Source organism: Elaeis guineensis, chromosome 7 (genome assembly GCF_000442705.2).
Source record: "Elaeis guineensis isolate ETL-2024a chromosome 7, EG11, whole genome shotgun sequence".
NCBI lineage: Eukaryota > Viridiplantae > Streptophyta > Magnoliopsida > Arecales > Arecaceae > Elaeis > Elaeis guineensis.
Window position 1 is genome coordinate 77935116 of NC_025999.2, and position 20891 is coordinate 77956006.

The 20891-nt window shown below is 36.8% G+C and overlaps 2 protein-coding genes across 2 annotated transcripts; one reads left to right on the plus strand and one right to left on the minus strand.

Moving 5' to 3' along the window:
• Positions 1-2242: 2242 nt before the first annotated feature.
• Positions 2243-8787, plus strand: LOC105048950 (purple acid phosphatase 15-like). Its single transcript, XM_010928457.3, is given in 8 exon segments — positions 2243-2329; positions 2332-2529; positions 3099-3290; positions 3863-4196; positions 4408-4625; positions 7321-7511; positions 8143-8427; positions 8513-8787. Coding segments are annotated over 8 exon segments (1620 nt in total). The 5' UTR covers positions 2243-2253; the 3' UTR covers positions 8639-8787.
• Positions 8788-13988: 5201 nt separating this feature from the next.
• On the minus strand, positions 13989-15770 carry LOC105048951 (uncharacterized). Its single transcript, XM_073261145.1, has 2 exons — positions 15391-15770; positions 13989-15307 (listed from the first exon to the last, which is right to left on the minus strand). Exon 2 carries the CDS (start codon positions 15232-15234, stop codon positions 14344-14346), a length of 891 nt encoding a protein of 296 aa, XP_073117246.1. The 5' UTR covers positions 15235-15307; positions 15391-15770; the 3' UTR covers positions 13989-14343.
• Between the last annotated feature and the right edge of the window lie 5121 nt (positions 15771-20891).

Here is a 20891-nt window from a genome sequence, read left to right on the forward strand (position 1 = left end):
GAACTCTTGCTAAATTTCTCACGCGAACTCTTCTTCCAATTTCTTTCCGTATCCTTTTATATCCGAGATACCGGCAAAGCTGACAAAGGTATCAAGCTTGAAGCCGATGTCCAGTCCCTTCTGTTATAAGTACCATCCAAAAGCTCAAATTGCTTGCTGAACTCCCAAGGTCCAAAAAGTCCAATGCTTTGAAGTGCTCCGCTATCTGACAAACAACAATGGCCATTCCAGGTTGTTCCATAATTTTGGCTTTTAATTCAGTTTCTTCTTGGTTTCCCACAAGAAATTTTCTGAAACCTCCCATCAAGAAGGGTATGGGCATGTCCTCTTGAGCCGCCGCCATCTTTTGTGTTTCTTTTTATGCATGGATTACACTGCTAGATTTTGTTTAACATTTGACTCGATAAATAGAAAAGGGAGCTCGGTTTGTTTAATGGTAAACGATGTTACTAGCACGCTGTACTCGTTACTTCACTTGCTATTGATTGTTGACCGAACACAAACTAGCAAATCCCACCAAGCAATTTTATTTATCTTAAATTTTACAAAAAATTTTGCATTTATGCCCTGGTAATTATGCATGAATCCTCAAACATCATTAATTCCATTAATGATGCCTATAAGCTCTTTATATATTTAAAGCTAAGTTATGCTCCGTTGGGAGAACTTGGGGGTAATATTTGTATGTCTTCACTTTACCTGTATCATGGCTTCAGCTATTATCTTTTTCTACTAGCTTTTTGGAAAGCCATATCTCTTTTTTTCCATTCTTTTCTTTTTTTTTTTTTTGTTTTAAACAACAAAATGCTTACACAGAACACAATTATTTAAGAAGATATCCATATTAAAATAATTAATATGGAGAAAATTTTTCTTTCTCTTGTAAATTACAAAAACTGCAAATAAACATATAGGGGCATTTGGTATAGGGTGATTCATCCAAGATTAAGGATGATATGGATAGAGGTGATTAGATCACTGCATTTGGTTGCACCATAGAGATCCTATATGGTGGTAATTTCAAATCACTTCCACTCCTCAAATCATCCCTCAATCTAGTGATGAGATATCCATCTCGAGGTCGGGAATCCAAGATTATCCCTAGACAGTGAATTTAGGTTGAAATATAAGGACAAAAATATCCTTCAATCTAGCAAAAAAATTGATATATCAATATATCATTAATATATTATATCAATATTGTATATATAATATTATATATTATATTTATAATATATATTATAGTATAATATATTATTAATCATGTTATTATCATATTATGATTCAATGATAATTTTAAATGAGAATAAAATATCTTATTATACTTTATATTTATATAATAAAAATATTTAATATATTACTTTTATTTATCTTATTTTTTGATCAAAGTAAATATTCGTATTAATAAATACTATATTATAAGTATAAATAAAATATTAATTCTATAATGATAATTAATATATTTTATAGGACTAAATTTATAGGATTAATAAATATATTTTTATAAAATCTATTAATTATTAATATATTAATAAATATAGTAATATTTTATTTATAATATATTATATATGATTAATAAATATATTTTTATAGAATATATTATGGATAGTTTTAATATTATTTAATCAGTAATCTTGAATTCTCATAGAATACCAAACAGGCTACTTATGAATATCCGAAATCTTTAATCATTGGATCATGGTCTACCAAATACAATGATCTTAGATCATCGATAATCATATCACTACAGGATTCGGATCACCGATGATCTAATTTGGATCACAAATACTACCATAAGGTCATAGATGAGGTCCATCAATTTTCATAATTCACACACAAGTTTTATAATTCCTTGCTTACCATGCGGCATTCACTAGATGTCCATCAAACTGCCACCTAGAGTTCTGACAGACTACAGGAATCTGCAAGGCAAATAGCATCTTATTTGTAGGCGTAGATTTTTGGTTCACACACAAGGAGTAATATGTAAGATTCTAGGGGATAAGGAGAATATGTGAATATACAAGATTCTAGGGGTCCATATGTTAAAAAAGAATTTAAACGAGAATCTGCCGAGTTATTCTTGCCATATCTGTGATTTGGAATCGGGCCTTTGGGAACGAAATGACCGTTGGATTTCAAAAATACGCCAGCGGTGAAAGAAGCCGCGAGTTTCCTCTACTTCCACCTCCTATAAATGTGCCGCCAAAACCCAAGCAAAATCCCTAAGGATCGATCTTGAAAGAGGAGGGAATGGGAAGGTGGCGGCCGCTTTGGCTTCTAGAGGCGGTGGCGATTTCGCTAATGGTCTTGGGCATCGCCATCGCCGGGATGGTATCCCGACGACGCTGGACGGACCGTTCGAGCCGGTGACGGTGCAGCTCAGCGACAAGGCGTTCCGCGGCCACGCCGTCGACCTGCCGGACTCCGACCCGCGGGTGCAGAGGCGCGTCAAGGGTTGGGAGCCAGAGCAGATCTCTGTCTCCCTCTCGGCCACCGAGGACTCTGTTTGGATCTCTTGGATCACAGGTTCTCTTCTTCGTCCTGAACGCGGGAAACTTTTTTATTTTCTCTGGTGGCAAATTAGTTTTCTTTTCCTTTTTTTTAAAAAAAAACTGGTTGTTGCTTTAGAAAAAAAAGTCCTTTAAAGTAAGGAATCTTACGAGCTTTGTTGAGCTTTCTTGAAGAGAACCGGGTGACTATTTAATTTTTTTATTTCATTGACTATGGATGAAGTTGTGTTAGATAGAAGATTTTTTTTTTTTTTTGGTAAAGAAAAAGAAGTTGAATTGATAAGTAATTGGCATTAACTTTAAATTTATTGTCACCTTCATAGTATTCTTTGACTGAGATGTTGCCTTCATAGAAGTTTTGGTTTAAGCCAAAGGAACTAATCGCATTAGCTTTTGTTGGTACATTGGATATTCTGTTTCTAAATGTCGTGTTATCTTTTGCCTGATTATTTTGGTGCATGGAGAAAATTTTTTCCAGGTTCAAAAACTTCAATTTAGAAGTTCAGTTTTGTTTTAGCTTTTTCTTCTTCAGTAACCTTTATATCATCTTATTACTTAAGGATTGGTCTTGGGGGTGAGATGCAGGGAAATTCCAGATTGGGGAATGCATTAAGCCACCGAATCCTACTACGGTAGCAAGCATAGTTCATTATGGAAATTCAAAGAATTCCTTAACATATGAAGCTACTGGTTATTCACTTGTGTATGGTCAGCTTTATCCATTTGAAGGCCTACAGAACTACACTTCGGGAATAGTTCATCATGTTCGTCTCACAGGTATGTTGACTGACATTGTATCTCTGCATACTTTACAAGTTGAATAAATTCAATTTGTCTATTATCACAAAATGTGGTCGTTAAATTACTAAATCTTCCTTGTTATTCCTTAGATTACTTATTATTATGAGATAACATGTTGCAATTTGTTACTATATCATGGCATGTTGAGTCAAATTAAAGAAAATGGCGCCTTCCTGGAAAATGCTAATATCATATGTGAATTAGATGAACATATATGTTTATTTACTTTCTTTTTTTTGGAAGCGGTGGCAATTCTGCATTTTTCCCACACCCATTCTTGTTAGTTATTGTAGAACTAATAATTTTAAATTTTAAACCATATTTGCTAATTAAAGTCTAGGTACGCAACAATATATCTTTAATACATATTTAAAATGAATAGTTAAACAAAGGTTTTTTAAATTCATGAAGAGTATAGTAGTTCTTTGTGTGTGTATCCTGTAATGTAAAAGTTTAAAGCTGATGTATAACTTAAAATAGTATCTTATGGTTATTGCTGTGCCTTTCTGGATTTTTGATAATTGTGCTTCATTGTGTTTTCTCTGCAGGATTGAAACCAGAGACACAATACTATTATCAATGTGGAGACCCTTCAATACCGGCCATGAGTGACATTCATGCTTTCAAGACAATGCCAACTCCAGGACCTCAGAAATACCCGAGACGCATTGCTGTTGTTGGCGATTTGGGTCTTACTTATAATACTACTTCCACAGTAGATCATATGACAAGCAATCAGCCTGATCTAATCACATTGGTTGGTGATGTCTGTTACGCAAATATGTATCTGACAAATGGAACTGGCTCGGACTGCTATTCTTGCACATTTTCAAAGACTCCAATACATGAGACCTACCAGCCTCGTTGGGATTATTGGGGAAGGTGATTATACCTTCAAATATCTGATTTTAAAAGTTTGCAATGTTTTCTTGTTCTAGTCCATGTATCATGGGGAACATGAAGACTAAATTAGTTGTCTTGGATGCTTCTACAACTACAGCAACTTGATTCTCATGGGAAGCTAATATGGTTTTTAGTGGCCGGTTAATTTCATTAATTTATGTTGAAACTAAAGCTGGTTATGCTTTTACAGGTACATGGAGCCTGTGATTTCAGAAATTCCAATAATGGTGATTGAAGGAAACCATGAGATAGAACAACAGGTTGAAAACAAGACCTTTGTATCTTATAACTCTAGATTTGCATTCCCAGCTGAAGAAAGCACATCCTTCTCCACAATGTACTATTCCTTCAATGCTGGAGGAATACATTTCATCATGCTTGGTGCCTACATTAACTACAACAAGTCAGGTGAGTTTTGTGATGAGTATTTTTTTTTCTCTAAGCATTTGTGCTACCTCCACCTTTTTGTAGTGATTGTTTCTAGGTAATGAAGCTTCCTTCAGACTTCTTACCTTGATATATCTAAGATAATGACATTTGAGATGTATTGATTGCATTGGGAATGTATATGTCGACTATGAGAAATAGTGTTAAAAGAACGTTCATTATGTTGTCATGGTCCCAGCAATCTAGGATCCTAGGAGGGGCAAACTGGGGGACAAACCTAACCTTTGGCATTTTTTATACAAAGTGGCTACTCCAAGAGCAAACCTTTTACTATTTCAACAAACCATGGCCACTACTGTGAGAAATAGTGTTATAACAAAAATTTCCTGCTGTTTCTGAAAAGGAAAAATTATGGGGATGTGAGACTCAGATTTTTCTAGTTTGGTCTCTAGGGATGTAGTGCAAGTTATTGTTATTTATATGGGAATCTGTGTAAAATTCTTGCTTCTGTTCGAAATGATCTCATTGTTCTTTCTGTTTTTTGGTTTCTCCATCATCTCTTAAAAAGTCATCATATAGGTTCATTGAAATAAAGTATTATGTGCCAAATTGGTATAATGAACGAGAGCTTCTGAATACACTTCTTAATATATAATTTGGTCAAGCTACAACATATACAAGAAGAATTAGCATAAACATAATCAAACATTAGGCCTTTGTTTGATTAATGGTGGAAAGAGATGCCAATGTGTTTATTTTCACTATATACAGTCTACTATATTGGTCGATTGAGAGATAGATGCATGCTTTTCTGGAAATATTAGAGCATGGTAAACATGTTTGAGGTGCTTTTTTGTACTGTTTTTTGAGGGTTACGGGAATATCATTAGCAAACTCTGGGCTTACAATATTACATGGACAAAAACATCAGGCAATAAAGATGGTTGTAACTAAGTAAATGAGAACTTAGAAATGAGAATGCTGGAGTTGGTGTCTTCAAGGAGGCCTTAGTCAGGAGAGGTGCCTGACTTGTGTTCAAGGATCAAAAAAAGGAATAAGATATATTACAAAGTGAGGATATATAGAGCAAAGGTGTCAGAATGGATCTGAAAGGCTTTTATTGATGAAGGGTGCAGCATTTGTTCCTTCATTTTTTTCCAGAAAGGATTAGGCAAGCTTGATCTCTTTCATTAAGAAAATAAAAGGAATAAAAAAGGAGTGCAGTAAGAGAACAGAAGAAAAGAGTCCAGCAATAAGTTGAGTAAAAGAGAGACGAAAAAGAAGAAAAGACAGGTACAAAGTAGGAAGGAAGAGGACACTAATGTAAGAGAATGTTGCCACCAAAAGATCTTTCACTGTAAATTTGAAGGAGAAGCGCCTCTGATTTAGTCATTCAAGAGAAAGGAGATCTCATTGATAGCTCACTGCTTGGTTGTGAAACAGTAGAGAAAAATCTGCAACGTATTTAATTCCAAATAACCAGCAACAGACAGAAGCCAGAGTCCCATCCCATCCAGCATCTAGTTTTGAAAAATTGTTTCTCAAGTCAGTCCAGCTTGAGACTAGTTCACTCAGAAAAGAACATACTGGTAGGCCACTTAAGAGCAAATGCCAGATATTTGAGCATATCCGCAATGAAGAAACAAGTGATCAACTGTCTCTTCTTGTAAATTACGTAGAAAAGAGTGTTATAAACAAGTGATCCACTGTCTCATGTAAATGACAAAGTAAACAGTTATGACTTATGAGGAACTGACCTGTTTCTTTTTCTTAGCTTGTCAGCCTTTAAGAGGTTATAATCGATCAGAAGCCAAGTGAAAATCTTAACTTTCTCAGCGATCAAGATAACCCAAATAGAATTAGAAAAAGCTGCATTAGTGCTTCCATGGTTATGAAAGTGATAGAAATTTTATCTTAGAGAAATGTTCCTTTTCATCCCATCACCATCAAATGGACTCACTCTAGTTAGAGGATTGTGAATCCTTATTACGAACTTATGGTGGACAATTGCTTCACTGTGGCAAGCTTATTAGTTATCAAATGGTTTGCACCATGTGGTCAAGGCTTTGGACATGAATCCCTCCATAGATTCTGAGGCACCTCCCAAGGCTTGACCAAGTATCATGTGGTGTGAATACGTGAATTTTCGCATTCAAATTAATTTCTTAGCTTGCAAGGTGCACCTGTGTTATACAAGATATTGAGATTTGACTAGTGGAAGATATAGCTTGCAGGACACAGACTTTATTTCCGAGAATGAATGCCTTGTGGCTGCAAGCAGAGTGAGATTAGTAGTTCACTAGAAATGCAGGCTAATCTTCCTGCTGCAAACCTTTTAGTGAATATGCTTCCAGAACACTCTTGGTAAAGCAGTTTAATTTCATAATGCTGTCTGTTGACAATCTTTTTTGGAGCAATATATATTCCATAGGAACATTTAAAAAATGCACCTTCATGAACGACTGTTTTATATGTCCAACACTTCTGTAGTGCCTTCTGATGAATAATATTCCAGATGGCACTTTGATTCAGGGTAAAGATTCTTGCTGGAAATTTAACTAAAAAATAACTAACTCTCCATGATCATGTGCCAAACAACTTGTCATATTACAGTGGAGCAGTATAGGTGGTTGGAGTTAAATTAAGAAAAAATAAAAAAAATAAAGGTAGTTTGTCATGATCATGTGCCCAACAACTTATCCTTGTGTTATTACAGGGGAGCAGTATAAGTGGTTGGAGAGAGATTTGGCAAATGTAGACAGAACAGTGACTCCTTGGTTAATTGCCACTTGGCATCCACCATGGTACAGCACCTACAAAGCCCATTACAGGGAAGCAGAATGTATGAGAACGGAAATGGAGGCACTGATCTACTCATATGGTGTTGACATCGTGTTCAATGGTCATGTAAAGTCTAGACTTTTCCACTTTTAGTCCTATCCATAATTTAATTTGACCAGTGTCTTTTGATTATGATATTTAAACATCTATTCCAATTCTGATACCATGACATGCAATTTTATTATTTTGATGATGAATGTTCAAGATTTTGTAATATTTAACTTGTTGGGATATTACTATAACAATTGTCCTCAAAAACTTAAGTTGATAGAGAAAGGGCCGTCAATGCATATGAGGCTTAACATAGAAAAGGAATCTCCTTTTAGATATTTATTATGTCACAAACTCAAAAAAAGCTAGGTCCTTGTTCAGAAGAATACTGAAAGATAAATTCATCCAGTCATCTATCAAAATTGTCCTGTATAACTAATGTTCCTTTGCATTATCTATCACTGTAAATATTTTCAATATTCAGGATTGAGTTGGAGATGTCAAAAAATGGATGATTCTATGAAATTCATAAAGTCCAATTATAAGCTTTTAATTCAACCTGGTTCGTCCTTCCAACTTTCAGGAAACATTTAACCTCTGATTTCTAGAAGCCTGTGATGTGTCTTTTGGAATTCCTAACATAAGTAATCTTGGTTTCTTACAATCTAGACTGGCTTTGCTTAGTTTTGCTCTACAATCTCATCAGGTTCATGCCTATGAAAGATCAAACCGTGTTTATAACTATACCTTGGATCCCTGTGGTCCTGTTCACATAGTGGTGGGGGATGGTGGCAATAGGGAGAAGATGGCAATCGATCATGCGGATGATCCTGGCCATTGCCCAGATCCATCAACCACACCTGATGAATATATGGGTGGCTTCTGTGCATTCAACTTCACAACGGGCCCAGCTGCAGGCAAGTTCTGCTGGGACCGCCAACCTGAGTATAGCGCTTTTAGAGAAAGTAGCTTTGGCCATGGGATTCTAGAGGTATGTTCCTTTTGCTTTCTTTCCATTACAAAAATATGCATCGACCATGAATGAGAGTTTTAACTCATAACCGAATTGCATGCAGGTGAAGAATGAGACGCATGCCCTCTGGACATGGCATCGGAATCAGGATATGTATGATAGCTTGGGAGATCAAATTTATATAGTTCGGCAGCCTGATAAATGCACAGTTAAACCCCAACTCAATTGAGGCTCAAAACACATGGTATAAAGAGTTCTTAAAAATGTAATAAATTTGGATGGTAATCTCACAATGTCAGAATTTCAAATGAAGAGAAATGCAGAAATTCGCATATATGTGTACCAAATCGCAGCACGTCGAACAGAAACAACATAAAAAATGGGATATGAATTTGTTGCATAAACATAATACATGTTTTTGAATGCACCCCCCTCAAAAATATTGTTGAATAAGATATGAGAAATTTAAGAGAATAGATTTAAGTTTGAAATAAGAGCTCATAAAGCACTTGATGTTGACCATTGGCTTTGCTTGGCGACACATTACTGATATGTTAGTGCAAATTCCTGTTTATTCTAAAGTTGCATGTTAAGCAAAAGGAATGCAGGTTAGATTAGTCTGAATTGCATATACTCGATTGAATTTTGTGCAAAATGAAGGGTAGATCTTTTCTATGGCTGAAGTTGAGCCATGTTAAGACCTGCTAATCTCCATTGTCATATGACCATGAAGCTCTTCGTAAGCTGGCATTGCCTCAATCTCTTGATATTTGACCACCAGTTTTGGCTTGATGATAAATTGCCTGTATGTTCTTAAATCCCATTCTTATTTATCTACAGTTGGTTGTTCATCAAAAGGAATGCCGGTTTGGTCAGTGTGAATTGCATACATTAAAACTAAGGTTGTGCAGAGTGAAGGGGCAGGACTTCTATGGCTGAAGTTTGAGCCATGTCAAAATCTGCTAATCTTGGTTGTTGCTTCTTGCCATAGAGTTTTTATAAAGCTGGCATTGTTCCTCCAACAATTCGTACTTTCAGGTTCTGGTTGGAAGCAAATCCTCCATCATTCATCTTCTTCAACCTACAATGCTTGACCTGCAATTCTATTAGCTAAACAGTAACCTGTTCTGATATTTTTGACCGACTTCCTTAAAGCTGGAAGGTTATTACAGGTTTCTTTCTTTTGCCTTAATAGTTGCAAGGCCTAGTTCCTGATCTTCTTATGTATCTTGATGAATTAGTAACTGGCTTGAGGATATTGTTCTGTTCCGTAGGAGAGATTTGCTCATTATTAGCACATTTTAAGGATAGTGTTGTTTCCCATATCTTTCATAAGAGAAATTACAATGTAGATCCCAACTTAGGAATGCTAGTTAGCTAGAAGTTGCATTTTTTGTTTGTACCATGGGAAGCTACAGGCTCAACATGATTCAACTTCCACCTGCGAGCAATATTGTTCTAGTTTGACACAATTTAAACATAATCAAACTGAACCATTGCCACTCCTAGTTCCAATGTCCCCAGCATCTGAGTGGCATACTCATTATTATGTATGGTTTTTGGTTCTAGATATAAACTTACACACTGTGACTTGAAGGGGCAAATACATCGAAAAGTATCTGAAAGGATACATATGCACTCAAACACACCAAATAACGGTGATGTATTTTAGTAAATGGGAGTCAAATCAACTTTGTAAGTATATCCTCAATATATAAATCAAAAGACTAAAAAAAATGAAAAAATCGAAGAGTTTGAAAAATAGAAAATCAAAATTTCAGAATTAGCAAAACTATTTCGAACAAAACTGCATCACAAGAGAATCCACCATTCATATTCTATTTCTGTGATATAAAAAAAAAAAAATAAGAAACAAAAATATATGTTATTACTCTTTTGAAAGGAGTAAGAATCACCAAAGTAATATCTAAATATAGAAATTTCACAAAATAAAGATCAAGAATTCTGAAACAAGAAAACACTATTTTCAATCATCCCAATAATTGAATCAGAATGAGGAATAAAAATATGTTCGAGAGGAGATAAACAAAAAAGGTTAGAGACAATACAATAAATGTGTAAGGATATTGGTTTGGATATTTAGTATTTTTTTATTTATCATTTGTCTATTATTTCGGTAGAATGCCATCGCCCATTGCGATAAGAGACTGATGAAAAAAACTCAAAAAATATAGCTACATATTTTAATAAATGAACAAAGATCATGTAGATATGTAAATTAATGAGTGCCCATCTAGGTTGGAGGGGGTTGCTATTAGCCCACCATAGGAGGAGCCATCTGAATCACAACTCAAGTATGCCTCATAAGAAAATCTTCAGAAAAACAAAATATACATTGTTAAATGCCATTGAACACCATGCTTACATGGTGACAATATCTGCACTTTATGCACCTTATTCTAAGAGGAGCTACTGCATGTTTCCTTTCCAACAATGAAAAAGTTTCTCCCCATCACACCCCATGAATGCACCTTTAATAGTTGACATGCAGTAACTAGAATTCATGTAGTTTCCATGCAATGATAGCAGTTTTTAAAGCACTGGCCCACGGGCTGATGCTGAAATGCGCATGATGAGCATGGTTATTAATGCTGGAGAAAAGTGAACAGGAGTCCCCTTCATCTCTGAAACGCACTGGCAAATCCAGAATGAGAGAAACAATTATTACTTCAGTGGTTACTTCTCAGTTGCAGTGCATTTATAACTTACATGGTTATGGTACTTGCCCGGGAGAAGGGCTGTCCTAGGTGCCCACATGACCTTGAGTTAGTGATTGTCTGTCTTTGTTTAGTAACGACCAAGCCTCATTACAACTCCCAAAGGCTCTGAGCCCACCTTGATTCCTCGTGTCTGCTTCAACAAATGCCCATCGTTATTTTTTATAATCATGGTTTTGTAAAAATAAAAGATATAGAGTCAAAACGCCACTGCTCAACTTGGAACTCGGGGATCCGGTCCGGTAGCCAGCACTGTTCCGGGATATACCTGTTGGATTTTTTGGTTGCATAGTTTTCTGTTTCCTTTATTTTATTTTTTATTTAGAGCTATACTTTTTAGAGAGAGGGAGAGAGAGAGAGGACAGAAATTGTAGATTGCAAGATCCAAAAATTCCTTTTTTTTTTGTTATTTCATTATTTTTATTTTTTCTAAAAAGCAAGGAAGAACTATCTATTGTAGATTATCTAGGTCCAAATACATTTTGGAACCTATGACCAGCGGCTTGCCCCAGTGGTCATGCATCTTGCTTGCAAGCAGTCAAAGGTTCTAGGTTTCAATCTTGGATGGTGCTTTCTTAAGCATCATGAGTAATTATAGCACAGGTGAGCCGCCATTCCTTTATGTTAGACCTAGGTAATTGATACTGACAATAATAATGCAATTATGCTTTGTCCCAGTCCTCTTGTCTTCTCTTGTTTGATTATTACATTGAAATTATCTAATAGCATAGCCTGCAACTCCCTCTTGTTTGGTTAGAGTTTCAGATGAAAGAGATTGAAACAAATGATCTCATGAGAATACAATTCTCATATTTCATGAAAAAAAAAATCCATATACCACATAGGCTTTTGGCTTTTCCATACAATAACAGTTGAAGATTTTTTTTTTTGCCAAAAATATCCTTTTGAGCCATTAAAAAATCTACGATAAAAAATGTATATTTTCTTTATCACAACACCTTAAACCATCCTCCATTACGATCTACAGCCAAAAATATCTTTAACTATCATAATCTTTTATTTACAAATAATGGTTATATATGGAATAAGATGTGATTTTTTTTTATATTAAATATATAATAGATATTTTATATAGTTTCTTCATAAAAGTGGATGTTCAATCAAATATAAACTACTAGAATAAGCCATTTTTCTATGGTCAACCAAATATGCTAAAATATTTTCTCATACATCATATTTTTAGGAATCAAATGAATCTTTGAGGACTTGTTTAGCTGTTTGTATATGATTGGGTTGAAAATCCTTCAAATTTATGAATTGACAATCCATTTAAACATGACTCTATCAACCAAACTCCACATAGTCCAAATCTTGTGGGAAGAAAAAAAGATCTTAGTCCTGCAACCCAAAGACTCGGATCTGTGTTGGATTTAGATAGACTCTTAAGAAACATAAGCTAGATGGGCTAACAGGTTTGATTCCTACAGAATTTTTATCTTTATTTTATAGAAACATCTAAACAAGCCTTTAAAGTGTTTGGTGAACCACTGGACTGAGAAGGGACGCCATAAATTTTTAAACTATTTCTGGCTGTGGTATGGCTGAATGGAATCCAATGCCATCACTATCAAACAGTTTAGAGGAAGGGAGAGAGGAGGTAGCTCAACTACCTTCTTCTGGGAACGGCATCACATGCACCTTTTAATCTGGACAGACGAGAACAACCCCTTGCTCACTGGTCATTACGCAACAAAATGGACAAATAGTCAGGTAAAAGTTTTCTGGCATGGCCCAAATCACTTGTTCCACTACCTAAAAGAAGCTGAAACTGGGAGGCGATTTGGGATAGCATGGTTCCAAAGGGACAGAGTGATCCAAGTATATTTGCTTGTGACTCTTTGCAATACTCAGTCAGTCTTATAGTTTTTTTGGCTTATTATCAACGTAAAATTATACCCTATACCACATGCACCAATGTGATCATACATCATGCCAATCATTTTATCTCATTGCCATGGATCAATCATGGAGATGAGTACAAATATGATGAATGGAGCCCATGGGACGAAGATGAGATTATCGGCATGGTATACGGCCATATGATACATGGGGTCCAAGGGCATAATTTCCCCATGTCAAACTGCTCTGTATGAGTTGGCCTCCATGATATATATATATATATATATATATATATATATGTATGGATGGCCATGAGCAAGTATTTGGAAGGTCAAAGAGTTCTTCTTGTAGATGGTAACTGGATAAAAATTTAATTTGCCAGTGAAAGTGATTGGGACAGTTGTCCACCACGTAAGCCGAAACAACAACCCTAACTAACCATGGCATTTAATGCCCAATCCATTCGCATGAGAACCTAACAATACAAGCCTTGTCTCCCTTCCTCTAAAAAATAAAAAATTAAAAAAAAAAAAAAAACTGCTTCTTACCATATAATAGTTGTAACCATGGCAACTAAAGTTGTCCCAACTGGCATGGACCTGGCAGGATGTATCATGATTAACATAGATCTTATTTATAACATAAGTGACATTATCTAACTTCCATTTATTTAGGAGCTAAATGAAAGAGTACAACTAAAGCACATGGTAATAACTGACAAGGGAGCTAAGGATCAGTCACAGATATAATTTTTTTTTCCTTAAGGGAGAAAGGTCACAGATATACAAATAATTGATAACTTTTGTTATCAAGTTAGTTTAAGACTAACATGCATAATAACACTAATCCTTCATCTGGTTCTGAAACCACCTAATAAGCTCAGTTGAATTATAAACAAAAGGATTATCGGTAAAACTATTCACAACTCCACATACACTAACACTTCCAACAGCAAAAAATGTCTTAGCATCCTTCAATCCGAAAAAAAAAGGGGCTTATCATGCAACAAACAATGTCCTCATCAAAACTCATAAATTGTAGTGATCATACATCATAAATTACAATTACATTATTACCATTAGCCCATTACCCCCACGTATCATCAATCCAGCTTCAAGAACATGGTCATCAGACCTCCAAATCGTAACCAAAAATAAATTAAAAAAAAAAAAAGAAGGTAAAATTAGACAGAAATCTCCACCACCTAATTAAAGAATTTCTTGGAGAAGAAAAGAACATTCAATTCAACAGTTATGTATGAAGGTAGAGAGAAGAAAAGAAGAAGAAGAAGAAGATTAACCAATATGGATGGTGGCAAGGGAGAATGTAGAGAGGACTAGAATATGTCAAGGATCTCAAGGATGAAGCCATTGCAGAGAGGGCAATTGCCGCGGCTCACCCAGAGCTCCCGCGAGCACAGCCGGCAGAAGGTGTGGCCGCAGGGGATAAAGGCGGCGCCTTTGTGCCTTACCATGCACACACAGCACACATGGTACATCCTCCCGCCTTCCTCCTCCTCACCGTCCGCGATCTCCTCCTCTTCCACCGCTTCCTCCTCCTCCTCCTCCGTCGCCTCTTCGCCATCTCCGCCCCACCTGTCCGTCTGCTCCAGCAGCGCCATCAAAGAAATCCTCACCGGCTCCTCCTCCGCCGCCGGCGCCGACACCGCCACCCCCGCCTCGCCGGTGACACTGTGGCTCGACCCTTCGCTACCCTCCCCTTCTTCTTCACCTCCCCTGCTGCCGCCGCTAGCCGGAGAGTCCGACTCCTCCACCTCCCCCACCGCCGTGCCCGTGGTGGCGGCGTTCCACTCGGAGATGATGGGTCGGCGGCGGGAGGCGGACCCCGGGAAGGGAGCGTCGGCGTTCCGGACGGAGACGGAGCGGGAGATTGAGCGACCGAGGGCGGCGGCGGGATTGTGGCGGACGGAGACGACGACCTCGGGGTCGGAGATGGGGGCACGGGGAGTGGCCCAGGCGGCGCTGGCGCGTCGGAGGCTGAGGCGCTCCTTGAAGGACTTCCAGTTAATGCCGGTGCCGGCGCCGGCGCCCCCGTTGGCGTCGTGCTCCTCCTTGATGATGTCCATCAAAGTTCGGGTGCTGACGCTGCCACGGCCGCTCCCGGCGGCGAAGGTCTCCCGCTTCTCGGCGACCTTAGGATTGGGCGAGTCCTCTATGGACAGCTGGTCGGAGAGCGTCATGCTCCGTCGGAGCTCATTTCCTTCCATTTCAGCTCAAATTCCGCAGGAAAACAGCAACAAAATCCCCAAAGAATCCAACTTTTCTTTGTACGACCACAATCTAACCCAAAAATCCAACGAAAAATAAAAAATCAAGAAGCTTGTAACTCGATTATCCCGCACGCGCACCAAGCGAGTCCTTACCGTTAAATAAGCATCGGATTCCTTCCCTTGCGATGAGGAAAAGGCCCAAGCTTCGCCCTTTATCATGTCACCAAAAAAAAACAAAAATCGGAAAAAGACAATAACGGGAAAAAAAAAAAAAAAGCGCCATTAGAGAGGAAGCAAAGAAGAGATCGGTGTCAGTGGAAGAAGGGAAAGAAAAAAAAAGGAGAGAGATTGGATTAAAGCTTACCAAAGGGAGGCCGGATCTCGAGGGGGTATGGGAATTCGCGTTCGAATGATCGATTCGTTTCGCTCTTGTCGTCGTCTCCTTCGTCTCACTTCTCTTTTTCTGGAAAGAAAGAGAGAGAGTCGAACGGCTCTCGCTTGGAGTTGCCCGACTCCAAGTGGAGGGGAACGGGTCTTTTGGGTCTCTCCCTCGTCGCCCGCTATTTGAACCGCACCCTGGTCCAACGGTCGACCTTTAAAATTACCGAAATCTCCCTTATCAGGCAATGGTGAGGATATTTTGGTCACTTCGGTGGAGAATTTTATGCGGAAATTTAAATATCGTGCTCATGTTTTAAAATTAATAGTCTATAAGAATTACTAGTATTCTTCCATGGAATCAAAAAGAAAACCGCGAGCTTCTTTTTTTCACGAAAGTTTTATAAAAAAAGTAAGAATTTTTAGTCTGGAAAACATGGAGGAACAAACAGTGAACTTTTTCGATTTTGACAAGTCGGGCTTTCAGTGAATTGTGACCAAAGTTTTGAAAAAATAAAAAATTAAGATTAAGAGAGAAAATATGTAATTAAGATTTAATTATTTTCTAATCAATTGGGGGATTTAGGAGCACTTCTTGGATCACCGTATTGGGACGCTAAGAAAGAAATTAGTTAAATCGTATGGTTCATACTTGGCTCAGTAAAAAAAAAAAACAGCTCCAAATTAACCTTGTTAATCCACCAGCAGTAATTGCATATAGTTTTGTGTGCGGACGTTTAGAATGCTCAAGTGGTCCCTTGGATGGGGGGACCAGCTTCTCCTCACCTCGCCCAGCTCCCTAGCCATCTCTACTGCACCTCCCTGAGAATGGAGACAAAAATGGGGAAAATGGACGCATTCCGTGAATCAACAATCGCTATAGCAAATAATATTGTTTTAAAATATCGATCCTATCATTCCTCCCAGCATTAAAACATGCATGAAAATTATTGTCGAGAGCCTTTGATTTATGGCCGAACTTGATCTCCTATCGAGATAGAGATCAGTCATCTCCCGATATGATGACGACTCTTGCTGGAATAGAGATGTTCCTTCGTAAATATCCTCCAAAAAATTTACTTATCAAAGATTTTTTGATGGACCCATAATTAAATTAGACGGAGCTTTTAGCAAGCAGTAGAGTAGAGAGTGAGAGAATAATAGAGTTTAGACTCTATTTTATGAAAAATAATTAAATTTTTCTTTATATAGAGAGAGAATAGCTATCCATTATCATAGAATTAGTAATGGTTCCAAAAAAATTATGTCTATTTAAGATAATGGGGTGTATGTTATGCATGTCAGATACAAACAAGAGTTATGCACATTGTTCATGAGAATTAAGTATGGCAATTAAGTCTATATGCATGTGATTAGGGAAAACTTATCCGAGATCTATGGATAGGCAATTGACTTCGGTTATTCATCGGACAGATTAACCATTGTTGCCTTCCGAGAAAGATTGGTCATGTATTATTGAGTGAGTTCTTTGATATAAGGCTATGCCCTATTTGGATGGATCGCCTTTGAGGATTTGGACTTCATCGTCCAAAAGATAGAGAGGGTTTGGTGATTGGATTGATACACGGACGGAGAGAGACTTCGATCAGATCCAAAATCAATCATTTTTTTTAATTAATTTTATAATTAAGTGGTATTTGATTTGAAGATCGATAATCATCTAAAATCATATTTATATTTATTATTTTAATATTTCTCGAGCTCCATATTTTTTTTTTTTTTTTTTTGTTAGGATGGTGAATAAATCTTGATGAGTCACCTCTTCATCAAGTAATCAAACTATTCTGATCCGAAAAATGACTTGTCCCCCCATCGAAACGAAGTAAAGCCCTGCATCCACTGGTAGTCGCATAGCAATGCAAGTCCTTTAAAAAAAAAATAAATAAATAACTATAAAATGTCTAATCTCCTTTAGAGCAATAAAAAATGCATCATTTATGAGGATTCTAGATGGGACGCTTATGAACACCACAAAGACTGGATTGCAGGCCAAGGACTCACTGCTTTAATGAGTGGGATCCTCGTAATTCTCTGCCTTCTCTTAATGATATGTTGTCTGCCATATATTCTTCTGCTTGCAATCAACTAAAAGCAAGTTAAGATCTATCAAATGTATGCGCAGCTAATTCCTCGTAGGATAATTATATCATTTTCAAAGATAAAAAAAAAATCTGAATAGTTAAACATAAAAATAAATAAAAATATAGTTCCAATAAAAAAAAAAAAAAAAAAAAGGACCATAACCTTCTCCATGCATCTGAATTTTATTCAATCAAATTACACCTTTGGTACAAAAGTCTCGCAATGAAATATTTCATTCACGGAATCGGTTCCCTACAGCAATTTTTTTCTTTCAAATTTGACAAAAACCAGTGAAAAAAGAAAAGATAATAGAGGGACTATGAAGGGATAGTGGTCCCAGGGTAAGCTAATCCCAATAGTATCATAAGGAGACATGGTCAACCGCAAGAACTACTCAGACATTATCTTGTTTCGTTCAAGACAGATATTTATTCCCACCTGCATTAACTCATGCATATTTAACATACTCATACACACAAGATCATGCCTTAGTGGATGATTAGTGTCATCTCCTTAATGTTAGTAAAAATTAAAAGATAAAGAAGGCTTCACATGCTTGAAGTGTTTATATTTATGCAACACAAGTAAACATTTTACGGCTTAAAACATAAGCAGGTAAGCACAGTTCCTATTCTGTACTAAAGGAGATCAATTATGGTGATTGTTAAGATAAAAAAGCTTTAGTAGTTGTTGAGCAGGGTGCAATTTTACTCTTGTCATGTTTCTTAATTAAAATTAAACAATAAGAAGGCTCGACATGCTGGATATATTTAGTTTTATATACGCAAATTCTGTTAGATGCTTTGTCTTCAACCAAAACTACAACTCATTCTTTTGTATTAAACTAGATTATTTACAGAAATTGTTAGATTAAAAGGCCATTCAGTGAGGGAATTAGAGAACACAAAGGAGGCCATCTTAAAGAAATTTGGAGAGGTCAAGAATTAAAAACGCATTGGTTTCGAATTGGTGAAACCGTGACCCCATATGAGACAAGATGGAAGAGGAGACACGGCCAGCTCAACCTCAGACCCGTGCAATGCGGAGAAATAGCTCTCGCTAGCCAAGGCATGCATGATGGCAGAGACGTACCCGCAAAAACTTGTGATTACTTTAACTAATTACTCTTTTTTTTTTATTTCAACACATCATCTTTAGAGTGACTTAATTAAGAAGATATATTATTATATTAAAAAGCAACTTGAGTTCGGACAGGATGCAAGCCATGAGGCAGCCAGCCACATGGTTTAACAGTGCTCCTTGAATTGTGCATTTAACCATGCCTTGATTTCTAGGCAAAATCATGCCCCTCGTACTGGTGTCCTCTAGGAATAAAGAGAGACAACGTCTACGTCTGGTACAACTAGGTCACATGGCTATGAAATGTCATAGTTAGATTGGTCCTCCATAATGTCATCTTAGTCTTGTTTATATTAAAAATGACAGTGGAGAAAGATCAGCTATAGTAAATAATGGATAATATATATATATATATATATATATTATATTGATTTAGATTTAGTTAATAATTTATGCATGATATTTGAAGGGATCACGATTTATCGTACAAGAGATTATAATTGCATTATTTAAGCCAAGTCCTGCAGGCGTGGAAAAGTTATTCATGCAATGGAATCCTAGTTGAGGTTGGATGGGTTGGTTAGTTTAGACAAAGAAGAGTTGTGCAAGGGAATAGCGAGTTAAGCCTAGCTGGTAGGTAGTGATAGGTTTTAGGCTCAAACTTACGTAATAGTGAATAACTAGTATATTTAAAATAATAAATACTGCAGTTGGTAAAGTTTTCAAAGACTCTCATGTGAATTCCAGCTAAGATTTCCCCCATCCTTGATTGAGAGAGAGAGAGAGAGAGATAGAGGGAGCAATATCAATTATTAAGCTAGATGTATATTATTGGTGCATGCCCTGTCTTAGACTTTTGGTGTTTGATTAGCTAACATGATATCAGTGCTCATGGTACCAGGGTTATTGTTGCTGCTTAAAACCCAATCTGACAAATGGATAAGCTGACAAGTGAGCTGCTTGCCTCAGTTGGATTGAAGGAGCGACTATGGCACCGGACTGTCCCACAACCATAGAAATTGATTAGGAGGTCATCGGAGCATGTCCGATTGAAGATCCTCTGATGTTTAAATTACACAAATATTGGAGGGAGGCAGGAGAGATGAAAGAAGTTTGCGGGTATGGTGTTGAGTTTTTTTTCATAATTGAATCCCTCGTATCTAGTATTTATAAAGGAGAAGATGCAAATTTATGTGAATAAGATCACGAGATTCATGGATGAATAGTTGAGATCTTTTACATATTTCTTTTCAGTTGCATCATGATTGAGCAAATAATTGAAGTTAGAAGTGATCAACATCCAATGAAACTGTTGCACTGTTGAAATATGAGAGAGCAAACAATTGAAATTATCTTCATAATCTTACGGAAGGACGAGGTTGGGATTATTACTAGAAACAACTTTCTTTGGATGGTTTTCTTCACGAAAAGCTACCTTCTGGTAGTTGATTTCAGCCAAAAAAAAAAAAAAAAACTACCTCCAAGTAACCTCTTGGATGAAAAACAAGTGGCAACTATATGTTTCCAAATACATGCATAATTGGGTCAATAGTTTTAGACGAGACATTGATAATTCGATTAACCAATTACCTAATTGTTCCACCATTATTTAGCTGGTTGACCCAAATTAGTTTCAGTGCAAACATTTGACCCCCATGGAGCAATGAAAATTAACACAATAGATTTCAGTTTAGCTAGAGCAGACAAGTGAATATAATTATTCAATTAAAAAACCAACTTCTATAATAGGATTGATTACTTAATGTGGATGATCCAATAGATAGCCAGCCATACAAATTGACCATGATAGTAGTCGAATTGAAACGTATAACAGTGATAGTGAGGAAAAAAAAAAAAAAAAAAAGGAGGCTTACAGCTTACAACATACAACAATAAAATATATAGCCATGACGAGATGCACCCTTGCACCGGAATTATTCAAAAATGTTCATAAAAATCTGCCATCATGATTGGCCAACTCCTGCCATAAACGATTGGAATCCGCCAAATTTGACTACCACCCAGTGGTCGATCAGATTCAAGCACCGGGTTTTTTTGTCATCTCATCCCAAATTTCATTTCCCACCATGATT

Coding starts and splice junctions, on each gene's coding strand:
- LOC105048951 (XM_073261145.1), bottom strand. CDS start 15,234: ATGGAAGGAAATGAGCTCCGACGGAGCATGACGCTCTCCGACCAGCTG.